General features: G+C 37.6%; 1 protein-coding gene across 1 annotated transcript in view; it reads right to left on the reverse strand.

Annotated features, from left to right (window-relative positions):
* The window catches only part of LOC140234716 (rho GTPase-activating protein 26-like), a 146151-nt gene that overhangs the window by 42221 nt on the left and 86190 nt on the right, over positions 1-17740 (reverse strand). Inside the window, 11 exon segments of the mRNA XM_072314750.1 lie at positions 509-571; positions 1409-1448; positions 2688-2766; positions 3675-3731; positions 4537-4574; positions 5300-5397; positions 6032-6095; positions 6680-6742; positions 9535-9596; positions 10231-10273; positions 13869-13979. Of these exon segments, the coding sequence (XP_072170851.1) occupies positions 509-571; positions 1409-1448; positions 2688-2766; positions 3675-3731; positions 4537-4574; positions 5300-5397; positions 6032-6095; positions 6680-6742; positions 9535-9596; positions 10231-10273; positions 13869-13979 (718 nt within the window).

Raw genomic sequence — 17740 nt, forward strand, 5'->3', positions numbered from 1 at the left:
AAGTTCCTGAAGTCAATGGCAATCATCTATCACATTCAATTTACACAATCTGTTTATATCAACTGCATGATGACTCATTCAAAACGGAAAAGCACAATGCCATTGTGGACATATATCTCCTCCAAAAAAATAACGCCTCCAACGCCCTTCAGAAATAGGGAACAAAAATATGCAGGCAGCAGCTTCAAGGTTTGTGATTGTTTGTGTGGATTGTGGCCATGGTAGGCCCACTGCAACTTGATCATCAGCCAGTCATAACCATGCTTCAAAAGACCCTCTCTACTTACAGATTCCACAGGGACTACATCTGTGGTGATATGCGCTGCAGAAATGTTTTGTCATCATTATCATTATCTGACTTTGTGCTCCAATTTAACATTCCCATTATATTTTTACCTCACATTCACTTATTCATGATTTCCTACATTTTTCAACCTTGTGCACTGAAACAAAATATCTATAAATAATGAACATGAATAGAAAAAAAAGGAGGATTATATTTCCTGACCTCTGCTCTCAATGGCCTCTATGCACTTTCTGATGAAGTGGAAGCCAATGTCATTCAACAGATCTGTGAAGACGACAGGAAAAGAGAGCAAAATATGACATGCAGCATACCTTGCCATAAGGTGTAGGAAGGAAAACAGACTTGAGAACAGGACATATATATTCACAAAGCATTTATCTGCTGGATAGGGTTTGTGTATCTCACTGATGACCATTCTAAGTCGTCTTTTATCGTATTACCTCCTCAAGGAAGCTAGCGGCAGAAATCATCATCTAATGATTTTGACGAATGTAAATTGGCAACTCTACTGCATACCTTAAACTGGACAAATATTGAATGTGTTTGTTTAAATTTATCAAATTTGCACAGCTGAAAAAGAAATGTACAAAATTGTCTACGTATGAAACAATATATAATCTACAATGTGTTGCCAATTCCCAGTATTATTAAATATTTAGCAATGAAGAAGCTCTATAAAATTCTGGAACCAACACAAAAAGAACACATAAACAGCAACAAGTTCAAATGAAAGAGAACTTTCCACTTTACATTACACAATACTAACTATGAATAGTAAGGATTATAACTCATACAATACAAAGGTAGGCAAAACTAAGATTCATACAGTAGGATTAATTGGTGACTGATATGGTTCACTCATTTATTTAAACTCGTTGAAGACTAGTCCCAGGTACACAAGAGCAGGTGTCTATAGGAAATGTGTGATATAGCAAAGTCAGATCATCCTTAAAGGGTTAATACCATCTCTCAAGACATGTTTACACTACTAGGAAAACACAGACAGGGAGGGTAAAGTGTTGACTGAACTGCAAACATCGACTCAATAGACATCTTATGCCATTACTACAATCACAGGAAGGTAATGGATGTCACACTTACTCTCGTCAGAACTTGAAATATGCGCTGGATTTAAGTAGACCTAGGGATTGATTGAGATGAATACATGAAATCAGCCTCAATTTCATATTTCAGTAAAAAAACAACACATGAAATAACAAGAATAAAGAAAAACAGAAAAACATTGCAAAACATTGAATATCAAAGTCGATAAAAACCCTTTACGAGACCAAAATTTGTCACTTGAGAAGTTTGTATAATATTTATTCCTAGTGGTCTACACAAATCATGTACATTTCAAAGAGGACATTTGTGACCCACTACAACAAAAGGATCCTAAAGTCACTGACTGCTGAGCCGACAGAAATTGAGTTTGAAGTCAGATCATCAAAATCGGTCAAAACAATCGGATTTCTATTTTTTGCATAATTTTGTAGTCTAATGTATCGTCTATCATCTGACGAAATTTCGAAGCTAAATGATCAAAGGAAAGGCAAGAAATTAGCACTTTGCTAGGCCATAATTTTCTGACTTTCTATGGAACAGAAACATATGCGAAGATTTGGATGTGGCGCTGCAGCTAGACTCCTTCCCCGGCAATGAGGGAAAGATCCTATTGGTCAGTGCGTGGCATCCTGGTTACTGACTGGTCGTGAGTAGACTGCTGGCGCTAAGCTTGAATGAACATCGCGGAGGTTGCTAGGAGCATACCTTCTATTTTCAAGAGGTAAAAACTGTCTTGCCTCCCCTTGATTATGATAGTGTTGGAAGGAAAACTTTGAAGGCGGTTTTCTCAAAACGCTGATTTGCTAAACCACTCAACATGCGCTAGTAAAATCATCGATATCTCCGCAACCGAGTACTTTCATGAGTTGTGTTATATATGAAATTACAGTGGAAGAGTAAGGAAATAATGTCATGTCATTTTCAGAAAATTGTCCTCCCCCAACTTTCGGATCCTTTTGTTGTAACAGGCCACATTTACATTGTCACTTCTCATCTCACCTTGTCTCCTCTTCTCTCCCTTACGTCCATTTTCATTTATTTCTATATTTTTCCTCATTCCATTTGCATAGAAACATTGTTTTGTGATATGCATGACATAAGATGATTTAATTATCAGTATCATAATTGACTCATCTGTTCAGATTTTTCTTTTTTCTCTCTCTCTCATAAATGGCCCTGAGCAGCCGATGCAAACTCCCAAAGACCATGAGAGAAACGATCCACTGAGAACTTTTGTTTCTATAATTCCTGTTCAAAGATGAACCAGAAAATCCCATTCCTAGCTACAATCCCCCTGATGTGAGCCCAAACTCACTGGTTCCTTGCCCCCCATGGACCGCATCCACTGTGTCCTCTCCTCCTCTGTCACAGCCTGGAGAGTCAGGATGTTGGACCTGCAAAGAGACGCATCATCAACGTGTCACAACCACATTCGCTTCCTTCATCATAACAACATATACTTCCTTCTTGCATGTATGATGACACCCTGTCTACAGAAAGAAGATATCTCTATGAAACCTGTCCTGGTCTTGCTTAATGCCACATGGGCACTACAGATAATGTTTGTAACTCGAGACTTTTGTACACCTGTTTGTTTCTGGCAACACGTTGTACAAAGGTTGTCTCATCGGTAGGCCCTATTCCCAAGGGATGCCCTTTACAGTCACTGAAATCACATCTCCAAAAGGCTTGTCATTATTCACATCTTGAAGAACATGTCAACATTCCACCAAAAACAATATTTTCAGTATACATGCCATGCTATTTTTATGAAATGCCTCACATTATGGATTATGTGATATTTCAGGCAACTTCAGGTCAAAGTAAAGACACAAATGTGGTCTCCGGCCATCAAACCTCATTTTAAAGAGATTGCTGAACTTTGTTTTCTTGCATCACCACATCACTGTATAAAAAAAAAGCAAATATACAATCTACATTTCACAATTTGACTTTTTTCTTCCCATAGCCTCACTGGCAATTATTTCAAGGGTTCTTAATGCGTCACACAGAAACAAGGTCATGAGAAAGATATATCAAGTTCCAAATCCCAAGCCCTTGCCCATCATAACGAGAGCAGCATTTATTGTGAGTGACAATAAAGGCAATACCCTTTAGTAGCTAATATATGCTTCCAGCTGCTTGGTTACCGTTTGGATGATGTTGTCATGGTAACTCTGAAAATTGTATGTTGCATTCGTAGCCAACGGATGAAACTTTTGAGGACTGTTAAAGACAAAAAAGTGTCAAAGATATCTTATTTTGGAGGGTTGTAACATTCTCTTACGAATTTCTCACTAACCTCTCCTGGACTGTAATGTCGAAGCAGAACCTCTTCTCTATCGACTCTGTCATTCTTCTGCAAAGGGTGAAGAAACAAAGCAGGAGATACAAGGAAATTAACAAAGTCTAAACCATCATGTCTAATTTTAGCCTCAGTGTAATTTGGCATTAAGAAAAAAAGTCAAGAGACTAATAAAGACTTCATTAAGGAAGCACAGAAACCAAGCTTCAAATATCCATCCAGCAATGGATTTAATGATCAGCCACAAGGGAAAATAAACTTTCACAAGCTTGATCATATTGTCAACTGAGAACCAAAAGGGTGCTATCGCATTCTAAGATTTGAACATAGATTTGAGCGAAGATACAAGAAATAAAACAATAATTTTTCATGAAATAGGAAAGTTTATTTGATCAAAAGTGGGTACATTCACAAGCATTGTTCCAAATATAGGGTAAAATAGCACCCTTACGGTTTAGATTTTTAACTTTCTACTGAATATGAAAATGATTTAAAACTGACACCACAATGTAGAGAAGATCGAGCTCTGCAACATGATGCCAATTACTCAATACCCTCAAAACAATAAAGCCCTTCTGGTTCTCAGTCGACTATATCATCCATCCTAAGATGTCTTTTGTATCACCACTTGATCACTTTCTCTTTCCAGTTATACTTCATTCTCTGTGTATACATCATTTAGTGATAATCTCATAAATAGGGTGAGTAAGGTTGAGAGAGACAGACAGAAAGATGCACAGACAGACTGGTGCGTCACACAATGTCAATGTCACTGGCACCTTTGGCAGATATGCATGAAAACGATACCATCTCTGCAAAAGACCCAAAACAACAACAACAAAGGCTTCTTTGTTCTCACCTTGTACATGATAGGACTGTTACAGTTTCTTCTGAGGTCTGGATAAATGAGAGAGCACAAAAATAAACAGATTTTAGCATGGAAAGACCTTTGCTAACAATACCTTATCTGCTTCTTCAAAATCTAAGAACAAAATGATGGTAATCTCACAGTGATTAATAGTTTAAACACAGCATTGATTATATGTCACTAACCAGTTTTGAAAGTGAATGTGTTTTAATTAAGTGATGATTGATGACTACATACTAATAGGGAAAGTGCATTGTCTAGAAGTGCTGCATAATATCACATGCATATTAAAGAGGTATAAAAAGCAAAACTAGAAAACCTATGCTGCATGTTGATATACCAAGAAACATATATTACATATACAACCCAACTTTCCCTTTTTGTATGCAAGCATACATCACTGTTTGATGGTAACATAGAAGGAAGAGTTAGTCCAAGTTATATGAACATACATTGTATATGTATGATCTGCATCACCAAAGCTTTCATTATTCAGTAGACAAACTTGTGTGTAACTTGATCTGTAGACAAACAAACTGACCTTTAATAAAGTTTGAGTCTGTTGTTTTCTGATAATTTCATTTTCTTTGTCAGGTACTGGTCATCTGCTCTGAAACCACAATATCTTGTAGCAAAAATGTACTCTAAGACATCACATTATTTACAACACAAACAAAGAACACATTTTGTCATTCTCTATAAATGTTAGCGCTTTGGTTGTGGTCTAGAATTGGTTGCAGCAAAGTTCACTCACAACTTTTGGTAGTGTCTGTACATATTGTTGCATAAGTAGCTTCTTCTTGTTCTTGTCGTATCTACAGTACTGTTTAATCCAACTGGAACCCAGTGCTCCTGCAAACAGGAAAGAGGTGTAAAGCAACAAAGACAATAATAAGGAGGAATTAAGAGCTCTGCTCTAAAGTATGGGGATCTTGTTAGTGTTACTAGTAAGTCAATTGATGTACTCTGTCAAAGTTCACTGAGGTAATCATGACAAAAGCCTGTTTCTAAATTTACATGAGATTGCCCTTTCTGAGGAAGCCTTTCTCCAGAGACACATCCACACACAAAGCATCATCATGATTACTGAGAAGATTAGCTGATCTCAAGACAAGTAATCCACAGGTGATATTAGTACACAAATTAGGTCTTCCTCTCTAACTTTGGGTTCTAGTACTGCTATTTTTCAGAGACTTCGTCCCCATTTAGAAAGAGAAAACAACAAAATCAGCCAAACTTTAAATCTGCTAGTAACAATTGGTGATTGGTTATCATTCACACAAAATCTCATGATAGAATAATACAGAGGACATTTGCAAATCCAAAGCTTTGATATCTTTCACACTGATCAGTTCTTAAGGCCCGGTCACACTGCCCGAACTTTGTTGGAGCGTTCCTTGAACGGTAGGGAGAGGGGGCCGAATTTCGTCAATGCTCCAGGGACGCTCCAGCAAAGCTCTGGTGGTGTGACCGGGCCTTTACTCACGTTTCTCATACAGAAACAGGTAGCCTTCTTGCAATGCTGAATTTTTCTTGTTCTCGTAAGGTTTCTGTGTGGAAAAAGAACCATTTTCATAATTATTACAATCCAAACCAAAAAGGATGCCACATCATCACATCTCTTTCATTGTAACATATCTAAATTCAAGAAACATTTAGACATAGCATCACAAAGCTTTATGACCCACGGCTTCATCTGCTGTAGCAGTCTTGATATCAATGAAGATGTAAGTCTATTACAAGGATTTATTTGTGACTTATGTCGTTTCTCTTCCTTACAGGTCATTTTGAAAAGGAAAGATATCTGCATCAATGCTAGAATTTATTTTTCTTTGCCTGATGCTTGTTGATTAAATTTCTCCAAAGTTAAACATTTATAAGTGGTAACAGCAAGAGATAGAAGGTCTGGAAAAGAAATAAGACATCTAGTTACACCATGGTTTCCGTCATATTTGGCATTCCTTCTCCCTCTGATTAGAAACACACCACCAAAAAAAAAAACAAAAAAAAACAAAACAAAACAAAACAAAACAAAACCTGAAGAAGTGCAATGGTTGTAAAAAGCCCTAACAAATGATGCATATTCCTGGACAGACAGGATGTAATCCTGCATCAAAAGGAAAACCAAACTCACTTCCATCATCTTGTGCATGAGGTTCTCAGCCTCCTGCCTTGTCGAGTCAAAACCAGCTCGGATCTGCAGAAAGAAATAAAACGGAGGAAAAGGCACAAAGATTACATCATGGCTCATCTTTCCTACTCACTGTTTCATCCTTGCATAGAGGGACAGAGGTTGTAAAGAGGGACGCACTGAATTGAGATAATTTGATATTATTTTTCTTCATCTATACTTATATATGCTAACAAGAAACAATGGGAGATTTCAAGTTGGCTGCTCATGCTGGTGTTGGTACTATCTCAAAACCTAGCACTGGCAATAATCCTAAACTTCAAATCAGTCAGTGGAAGCAGATTGACCTCAAAATTATGATGTATTTCCGGTAGCTAGGATTGAGCCTGGTGTTGAAATTCGTCTGTCATCACTGTTTGCACTGTGTAATTCCAACGCGATCCCGCTGACTTACGTAAGGTGTGAAGATAAAACTAGCATTGGAATCGATAGTTATGACTGGTATCGCTTGCGTCAATCTGGCCACCAAGTGATTGGAGCACAATTCAACACAGTTGTTTGGGAGGTAGCACTGGCACTTGCATTTTACCTACTGTGTACAAAACATCCAAGCTAAGATCTTAGAGGATAAATGTTGGAACAGAATTTTTCTCACTGATGTTACATGACTGTATGTATCACTCTCACTCAAAGCCCAGATCATGTGATATATTACATGAATTGTATGATAGACGTCATTATTCCATAGACTGGAATGTGTGAGTCTACCTGGTTTGGTAACAGGACACTGAGTTGCATCAATGGTATATATGCCTTCATTAGCATGGACAGGTCTTCACTATATAGTCCACTAGCACACAGTGGTCAATTGTTCAATTCCATTTACTCAGAGAAATTTCCACACAAAAATGCTTACCATACTTTCTGGATTCGAAATATGATCATGAAGCCTTGCAAATTTTTGTCTTTGGCTTGAAATGGAGAAAATAATATCATACAAGGCAGATATAAAATTTTATATGTAGCAGCATGACCCTAGCCAATGCTGACCTATAAAATGTGGTTGGGGAGGGCAGGGGCTGGTGAATCTCTATATATGGACCACTGTCCAAGCATACTTAAGTTTTGTGTTTCCATACCAAAACTGTACCCCAACAAGTGTTTCTCACTCAACCATCTGACCTTGTAAATATCACTCATATTCCATTAGGACCACGTTCTCAACAACTTGGTGTGCGACCTCATGCCACCAGCATTATAGGGTAGCTGTATTTTTGACTGATATTTGATATCAGGAAAGAAAAGAGTTTGAGGGATGGGATGAAATCTAAACTAGAACCAAGAGAGGGAGACCAGAGACAGACACGGATCTCAAGTATCAAACTTGGCATCAAATTTGGCATTCCTCCAGCAAAAATTCATCCTGAAAATCATACTCAAGCCACTGCCACTCTGGCCACTAGTGTTCAAATCACACCAAACACCTCTGTTCAACAACATTGGTTGTTGTAGATGAACCAGTAACAAGGCATGCAAGGACTGGCCAGCGTGAAACAAATTTGTCATTTCCCCATTTGTATTCCATGGAGGACAGAAGGTCAGTTTTATATTGGCTTGACAGAAGGCTATTAGTACAACCTGCAGATTTGGGCATGGTGTCTATTATGTTGTGACAAGTTGTCTTTTACAAAAAAAAAATTGCTTTCTCAGTTTTGTTATTCATATGGCTACAAAGTTCCACACATCTAATTAATATGTATTAACTAAGCAGAGAAATTTGTCTGATGTGTTTAGATTCCTATAGAAAATCAATTATGATGAAGATTTTGTGATATAATTACAGCAGTTTGCTTCCATGTGTAAAATAAAGGCAAATTTGTCTCCTAATGATCATGCTGATGTACAGATAATATGTACAGATAAAGTGTAAAAATATGTAACAAAGGTGAGGAATCTAATACATTAACCGAATGAAGGAAAGGATGCATGTCACAGCGAATAATGAAGAAAAATCATTCCAGTGTCAGCTTCATACTTGATCACCTTCCATGCAATCAGTTAAGGAAAAAGATCATGGAATGGCCAAGAATCATATATAAATATCAGACAAAACACAAAGTCAGCTACTACTAAACTTCGACCATCAATTCTGCATAAGATGAAACTAGTATATTAATAGTTGACAGCTTTAAAAGGAATGAGGGTGAATACTAAGGCAAGGTGAAATTCTTCTCACATTTTTTTTTTTGTGTGTGTGTGTCTGTCTTTTTTCTGAGCCTATTTAAGTTGTGCTAATTTGCACTTGGTAAAGCCTTGAATAAGTCGTGGGAAAACAGACTAATGTTTCAAAAGTACTCTCCTGCAATGGAATTGAGACTGGACACTTAACAATTAAATGTCAAAATACTACAAATGTGGTGGGAGTGGAGAGGAGGGGGAAAGGTGAAAGAGAAAGAAATATGATGACATGTTTATGACAAGGAAACACAGGATAACAAAAAGGTAAGAGTAAGAAATTGAAAGTTGATATTCTGAAAGTGAGATATAGCAGTCAGGCAGAAGAAATAGAGAAATACAGAAAGAGAAAGAGAGAGAGAAAGAGAGAGAGACAGAAATAGAGAAAGACAGGGAGATAGAGAGAGAGAATGTGACAAAGAGATAAAGTCTGTCTTCTTGACAAAATGATGAATGGAGGACACATTAAACCATGAAAACCTATTGATGACTGACCCTTTAAACAGCTCAAGCAGGTCTTAACTACAGACTACAGAGAGTAGGATAAAAGGCAACGGCCCACAGGCAGCCCTGGTTTGGCCAGCAAAGTGAACCGGTTCCTTCTTTAGCATCGTTTTACTCACGTTCTGTAATTTCAGCTGCAGCTCCGTCATGTAGGGTTTGAACTCTTGCGATACGTCGTGACCTACATCAAACACAAAGGAGCAAGATTCTCCATTAATCTTGGGGGTAAAAAAGCCGACACGTCAGTCACAGGAAGTACCCGAAATCAAAGTCGCTCTACCAACACTTGTATCCTCATATCTCACAGGAGATTAAGAGAGAGAGGGAGATGAAATTTGACATATATGGAAGTTTCTATACTTTTAATCAATATAGGCCTACTCCAAGTAGCATCCTTGCACAGAAACTTTAAAAGTGAGTTCTGACTTTTAAGCCTAATATTTCTGCTTTGCTTTACATATGCACTTTTAAAAGTATCACTGCTATACTATCATGATTCAATATATAAAAACTAAGATAGAATGATTGAGACAAAGGGCTGTATGTCATTGAAAATGCCCAACTTTTATCAATTTCTGTTTATTTTTTGCAATCTTATTTTGCTTACTTTGACTACACAGAGTTAGACCTAAACATTACTGCAGTCTTACACTTAAAATGGTTTTTATATCTGTCATTTTGGTCCATTCATACTTCACATTCAACTGACTTCAAGCAAAGTAAAGGAAAGAATCGTTGGAGGCTGTGTGAGTCTGTAGAATACAGAGGGTGCCTTTAACGACAGGAATGCATCAATGGAGGATGAGGAGCGTTACCTTGGTGATAGAAGGTGAGCCAGCTGTACATGAATCCTAGTAACTGTGAATGAGAAGAGAATAACAGACAGGTTAATGAATAACTCAGTAAACTAACTATGCAAAAAACAGAGGGGAAAAAATACAGATGTGGTTAGACTTGAATATTTTTGATCGATGGTCTCAATCTATTTTCCTTGAGACTGGGTGTCGTGTGGAATAAAAACACACAAGCAGGAATTCACTATTATTTAATATAATAACTGGAGTTTTGTATTCCCCTGATCTTGTAAAGCAAACTGCTTACAGTACCTGTTTTGGGTGATGATGGCAGGACATGTACACTGAGAGTGGAAACACAGGTATGTCAGACTCATATGATAATCACTGTCCTACCTTTCTTCAATAGCTCACAAGAAATTCTTGACTCCAAGTTTCACTGAGTCCACAGTGTTCCCACACCCTGAAATATTTTGAAAACATATATCTTATCCCAATTCCCTTCACAAAAACTTGTTAGGATAATGACAAGAACTGTTCTGTCATGTCCTGTGCCCTCTAACTACTTTTTCCTATTTAGCACATTCTCTAACCGTTTTTTCTTCCTTACACATGTACCAACCCCTAACCCCCAGCATTCTAATCCCTCAGGTTTATAAAAATGCAACATCAATTTTTTTTTTTTTTTCATTTTGTCTGCCACCAACTCCCAACATGGAATAATAGGACCTGTGTAGCACTGGCGTGTCTGTGAGTAAATCCTGGATTTCAGTGAACAGAGCGGTTTTCTGTGGTTATTTGTTTCCCTGCCACACTGGTATGCAGTGAGACAATAACAGTCTTGCATGAGATGATTTTTAGCCTTTGTTCCAGGCTGTTGTCACTGAGATTTGTTTGGGGATTTTGATTTTTCTTCCTTGTTCCCACAATGATAAATCACAATTTAGCAAAGGCATAGAATCTGGTTTCAACTTATTCTTTACCATGACAATAACTTAAGCTCGCTGATAAAAGGGGCAATTGTGCAACAAAGATTGCAATTTGATAAAGTCAATATTCAAAAGAAAAGTAAACTGGCCTAGAAAATAGGTTGATGGTGCATCAGTGACACGTACGCCACCCTCAAGATTGCTAGAGGTTTGTCTGTAGAGTTAAATTCCCCATCAAAGCCAAGCCCCCTAGCCTGATCACTGTAGTCTTGTTTGATGCATTCACAGACAGCACCAGGAAGACCCAGGCTATTGACTCTCAGACTGTTTATACTGAGTCACTGAACATCAAACAAGCCATCATCAATTGGTCAAAACATCTTCCTATCCCATCCCTCACTCACCCCTCCCCCACTCCCCTCCCCCACTCCCCTCCCCCACTCCCCTCCCCCACTCCCCTCCCCTCTTGACTACCTTAAAATCTTCTCACTACACAGATCAAGATGCAAAGTTTATTTAGATTTCTAAATGTGACACTTTGTGTCTCTGATATAATACCAGTAGACACAACAGTACAGTTGATATAACTTGTCATTTTCTGGGTGCTCATGTCAGTGCTTGTGACAAACAGGATTTTATCTAGTTTTTTGAGTAATGGGTTAAAAGATCTCATATTCCAGATGAGATCACACATCTATTGTTTTTCTTTTCTTTAAATCATTTTGGCTTATATTTACTATAGAAATGGTCATTATGACATCACTATATAGACACCTATGAATTACAATGCATGTCATATACTAGAGAAGTATTAGATGGAAAATAGTTAAATTCATTGAATCTACACTAAATTAGAAAGGAGTCTACAAAAATGTCCCAATATGAGAAACAGGAACAGAAATCCTCTAAAATTTATTGTCAATTTTAATTCAAGATTCAGATCCATTTAGCACTTATGGCAGTGTGTGCTGAAAGTCGCCCGATTTCCCCATATAGAAGCCTTTGTTACGTCATAAACCCTCAGCTGCACGGCGCGCCTCGCCCTAGCAGAAACTAGAGCACGTACTTCAGTGCGTGCATGCAAACCTCAAATACGCACAGCCTGAACTCCAAAGTTCATTGACCCTACCTGCCAAAATATAAAAAATCCTTCATAAATTCCCCCAAAATTCTCTGATCACTACTAAGTTAATCGTTTGTTACTTGTGTCATTCTCAACCTTTCCTGCAAGTTTCATCCCAATCTGTTGACTACTTTTTGAGTTATTTTGCACACGGACAAACTAACTAACCAACTAACTAACTAACTAACAAACAAACAAACGGTAACGAAAACATAACCTCTCCCCTTGGTGGAGGTAATAAGCAACAAAGAGCTTCACCACAAATAATTTCATTACTCTAGGCCTACCATATGAACCACCAACAATGAATTGTAGAAAAAACAAATCATTACATTTAAAAGAGATACAGCATCAAACCATGGAATGTGGTTTCAGGCACTCAGTGCTCTAATCAATTATTTAATTACCACTGGTTTCATTTCCTATTCTTTATCTGTTACAAGGAGAGACCAAGCTACATTAAGCAGCAACTTCTAATAGCATTGCAACTATGCCCCATCAACTATTTCACAACATCACCCAGATGATGGATATTTCTGACATTGTTTGAAAATAGCTGATAATCATCTCTCATCTTTCACAGCTACCGTTGTGCAAATAGCTCTGGGGTGGGGTGGAGGGAGAGGACTGGTGAATTGATGAAGACACAATTATTCCATGATTACTGTTTAATTCCCTCATTGATTTCCATCCAGGGCACAATATCCCAACTCATTATCCAATAAGCTTTAACTTTGATGCAGTCCTTTGCTAGAATCTGTTGTTACTTAATAATTTTAGAATGTATGCGCATTACCACAAACTACAACTCTGTCTGTGATAAAATCTGGAAAAGACATGCCATCATTCTGACAGATCTATCATAACACATATAAATTGCACATCATTTCATACATTTACTGTTTCCAAATCATCACTACTTTCCAAACCCATAACAAAATTGAGAATAGCCCAAATTTCAGTTTACATTTAGTATGTTTTAAAGTGAAAAGTGTTTTCAACAATGTTTCTAGTTTTGAAGAATCTGGGCCCCATCTTATAAAGCCTTCAAATCAATCACAAGTCCCCAAATCAATCGCAACTTGCATTGCAGCTCACAAGAAACTTGTGATTGATTTCTATCACAAGTCTTTATAAGACAGGCCCCTGGGCTGCATAGTCCTATATGTCCTATATGGCATAAGAACTGTCTCTGATAAAAAGTAGCTTTGAAAAAAATTTTGTTTGAAAATTATCCTTCAAAAAATGATTTCAAAAAGTGACAAATCTGTGAGCAACTACAAATATCATAACCCCCATCCCATCCCCTTAGGCAGCAGTGATACAATATTCTGTTATGGAACAATTTATAAGCATGCTGATACCTATTCCTAAATATCTTACTGATGATAGCATCATTTTTATAAAAGTTGGTTAGTTGAGCTTTTTTTTTTAATCTAATGGAACATTGTTACTTCGTTCAAAAAAAAAAAACATTTTGGGTGTTATTATTATGTTTGTCACTGGGAAAGGGCTTATTATCTTTAAGCTGCTGGAAAGAGGATATTGGTTTTAGTCACTTGAAAAGGGGAAAGTTGCTGGAAAGAATTGACTGAAGAGGTGCTCACCGTTTCCACAAACTCAAACTTCTTCTTCTCTTGGACCTCCTGCATCCTGAAGACATAGTTGAGTGAATCTTTGTGGAACTGTCTTCTTTCCATGTCGAGGGCAGCATCCGCCTTTAGATAGGGAGAATAACAGACAAATGAAAATCATTACAATTTTTTTCCTACTATCATGCAAATTGCCATTCCTCTCCAGTTCATTGAATATGCGCCTTGAATTTCACTCACGAGAACACCACCATTTGTTTCTGCAAAGACCATGCACAAAGTGTTGACATGACTGTTATGGTAACAAATTGATTGTGCAGGCCTCTATGAAAGAACATGATTTATTTTTCTTTTTTCAAAAAAAAAGAAAAGAAAAAAAAAACGTTCATGGAGTCTGTAATCAACTGCAAGAAATTTATGTTATCTCAAAATTTCCAAAGGCACACTACATAAGCTTATGGGAATCAAGCTTCTTGATGACACAGATCTTTAGAACTTTATATCACACATATCTTTTTGACATGCCTAACACATAAATCAGGGCTTATATATTGAACACCCCCTCTTCCAATTAAAAATAAAAGAAATGGGCAGTTAACATGTAATTAAGATAAAGGAAGTATAATCTGCATTTCAAATAAAAACAAATAAAGCTGTCAGAGCAAATGATTGATGTCATCTCTCATAATCATTCCTTCTCGATCCAGCATTCTTTCATGATGTAGTCATCCTGTCATCCTACCACATCCAATGTCCTCTCCACAATCCATGCATATCGTCCTGAAATATTTCTGCATGCCTAATCTGGTGATTGAGAACCAATTCTTGCTAAATGAAACCAATCAATCCTAGTCTTTCATTCCTAGCTATTTCCTCATTGGGGTTCAGGTATATTGCATTTGTGCATTAGTGTTAAATGGGGCACGACAAAGCCAGCCATTAAATCATGACCAAATAGTTGTCAGCCATTAATTCCTTCATTAGTTTACAATGGCCATATTGATATCATGTGTTCTACTTTTCTACGTCAGCTTGTAGATATAGGACTATTTGTAGAGATTACACATAAACATTTAAACTCACATACACACAGTTAAATATATACATACTGTAACATAAGATAGGATCAGATATCTATGGCACTGTAAAATATTGCCATCAAACACCTTGTAGTTAATGACCAAACATTCCCTGAAACAGAATGTTAAAACCAACCAATTATACAAATATGTCACATAAGCCCAATACACAATACTCAAAGAAATATGAAGCAATATATTATTTCATGGCAATAATAAAATACATCGATTAGAATTGAGACACTTTGATCATGTCACAATAACCTCACTAGCTGAATCTATAGAGCAAGCATTCTGTTTCCCTACTCTTTCATTTCAAACTATTCCTACCCCTTCAAAACTCTGGAAACCAGCCCCTGATGTGAATGATGCCCATCAGCTGTGCACTTGGGCCAAATGTGATAATTGATGTGGGATACCAGGGGTCGGATTTAGTCCCCTGCCAAGCCTGGACCCTTGTCTGCATGCTGGCCTGGCATTTTGGTTGTGTCGTGGGTCCAAAAAGTTTGAACAATTTGGGCCACAATCCAAATATCAACAGGTAGTACCTACTGATGTGTTTTTGTCAGGCTAAGTTCAATACTACTGTTGCTATGCGCAATCATTGATAACAATGGCCTTCTTTCAAGGAACTGACAATTCATAGAGGTATGACACTTCCCTACTTCCGACAAGTGTCTCAGAGGACATTCTCAAAACTATAGGCATCACATGCAGCTGGAGTTGTCAGTGGTAATAACAGAGTAAGGTCATCTTTCCCTTGTGAAAATTGAACAGCATTCCTATGATTTTACCATACAAAAATTCCTGTACATGCCTAATTATTCATCCAGTTTCAATACCATGGCTATATTAGATCCACGGACTACATTTAAAAACAAGCGTGAAATAGGCATACCTTACACATGTAAGTATCACAATCATCATTGGATATCTGTTGGCATACAGGATCTGTCACATGCATTTACACAGAAGAAATTTGCATAAACTATGGACTGAATTCAAAACACATTCATGAATACAGGCCATTGAGGCAAGTAAAGAACTATGGCTGCTTTGGATACAGGTTTTGGTGACAGAAGGAGAAAGTCTGAATGCAGACCTCTGACATCGTCAGACAGGTGAATTCAGAGTGAGTTGTTTAAAACAGGTGGCAGGGACGCTGTAATCTCTCCAAACTAAAATTCCCACCGATGTGGAAGGGGCATTGGCATCACACTGGAAGAATTCTAGTGTGAACAAGGCCACTTCTGTGACTGATTACCAGAAGCCCCAAATTGGAAATATGACTTGACAAGATTGGGAGGATCGTTTCAGAGGGAGAGGTACCTTGGATGTCCCAATCAAACCAGCTGCGTGGGAGACTCCAATTTCAAGTTTGGGGGACACAAACATGAAATAAAGACTCTAGGATACATTCTGGCCTCAAATCTGGCCACTTCATTTTGTGACCAGTTTACATTCTCATGGTGCACTACAGAAGCAAAAATTGGTCACTTGCCATTATTCATTTGTAACTGTAGTCACACATACGAGACAAAACAACATTCTGGTTACAGATTTAAAAGCACAATCTTCCATGCTTAAGGCCCATTTTGGAAAGCAAGAAAAGATCTCTCAACTTTTCAACCCTGAACTTACAATGTTCTCTAAATATGAACTCAGTGTACCACATCTGGATGATCACATGAGTAAAGATGTGTTTTTGTTATTCTGTTCTTACCCTTGACTGTAAGTCTGCCATGAGGCTATTCTCATAAAAACACTGTGTCATGAAAAGCTACAAACTGACACTTTGTATAAACTAAACTACTGTAAAAGTAGCAATTCACAAGAGCCACGAATCACAACATCAAAATGCATACGACATGAGCGAGTTCTTTCTAGGCCTATGCACTTAATGCCAGTGGCAATTCACAAAAATTTCATGCTGCGATAAAGGCCGTCGGCTCCAAATTGTGAACAATTTCATGCCACATATATTTCAGGTTTTATAGTGTGTCCAGCTAGAGCGCAAGCTGGCTAGACCAATTGAAAATTGTACATGAAAACCAGACTGAAACAAGCAGACTAATGAAGAAGTGTGGGTGTGGCCACAGTGTCCCTATTGAGGTCAAGTCATGGGAATCACAGGTGTAGTAGTCTATTCCAAAGCTGATTTTGTGTTTGTCAGATTAACACACACAAGCATCTAGAAGACACAAGGAAATGTAGTTTGGTAACCTGTTAGACACTCTGAGCAATAACAGAAGTGAATTTCTATGAAAGATAGGTGAAAATGTGGGCAACTTGGACAAACAATCTTAAAATACTAAACACTGTGCATTTTTGTGGTCCATCCTTTTTTATGAAAATTCAAAAGAGCAACAAGTCCTACATTTGTTCAAAGCAAAAAAATAGAAACAGGAAAAAACATGATTATTGGAAGCGATGCCATCCATAATAACATTGCCCTTTTCTGACATGTGAACAGGACACTGACATCATACTGACAGATATCCAGTGATTCCGGAAAAACTTGAATCCTCTTCATAAATCATTTGTCAATCTTATCTTCCAGTTTATGCTATCCATCAATGATGGAAGTCATAACAGGCTGACGTTCCCCTTTAATTAAACTTGTTCAGGCAGAGGAAAAGATCCTGTCTCCAGTGAAACGTAGCAGCAACAAGTATCAGGAAGCACTTCCTTCACAAGGATGTCTCTTTTAAAGGGAAACTTCACACTCTTCAAATTGACATGGATAGGTGGAGTAACCTTACATGAAAAAGACAGTGAAAGTTATATTACATGTGCATGAACAAGAGT

The sequence above is a fragment of the Diadema setosum genome, chromosome 11 (genome assembly GCF_964275005.1).
Source record: "Diadema setosum chromosome 11, eeDiaSeto1, whole genome shotgun sequence".
Classification (NCBI taxonomy): Eukaryota; Metazoa; Echinodermata; class Echinoidea; order Diadematoida; family Diadematidae; genus Diadema; species Diadema setosum.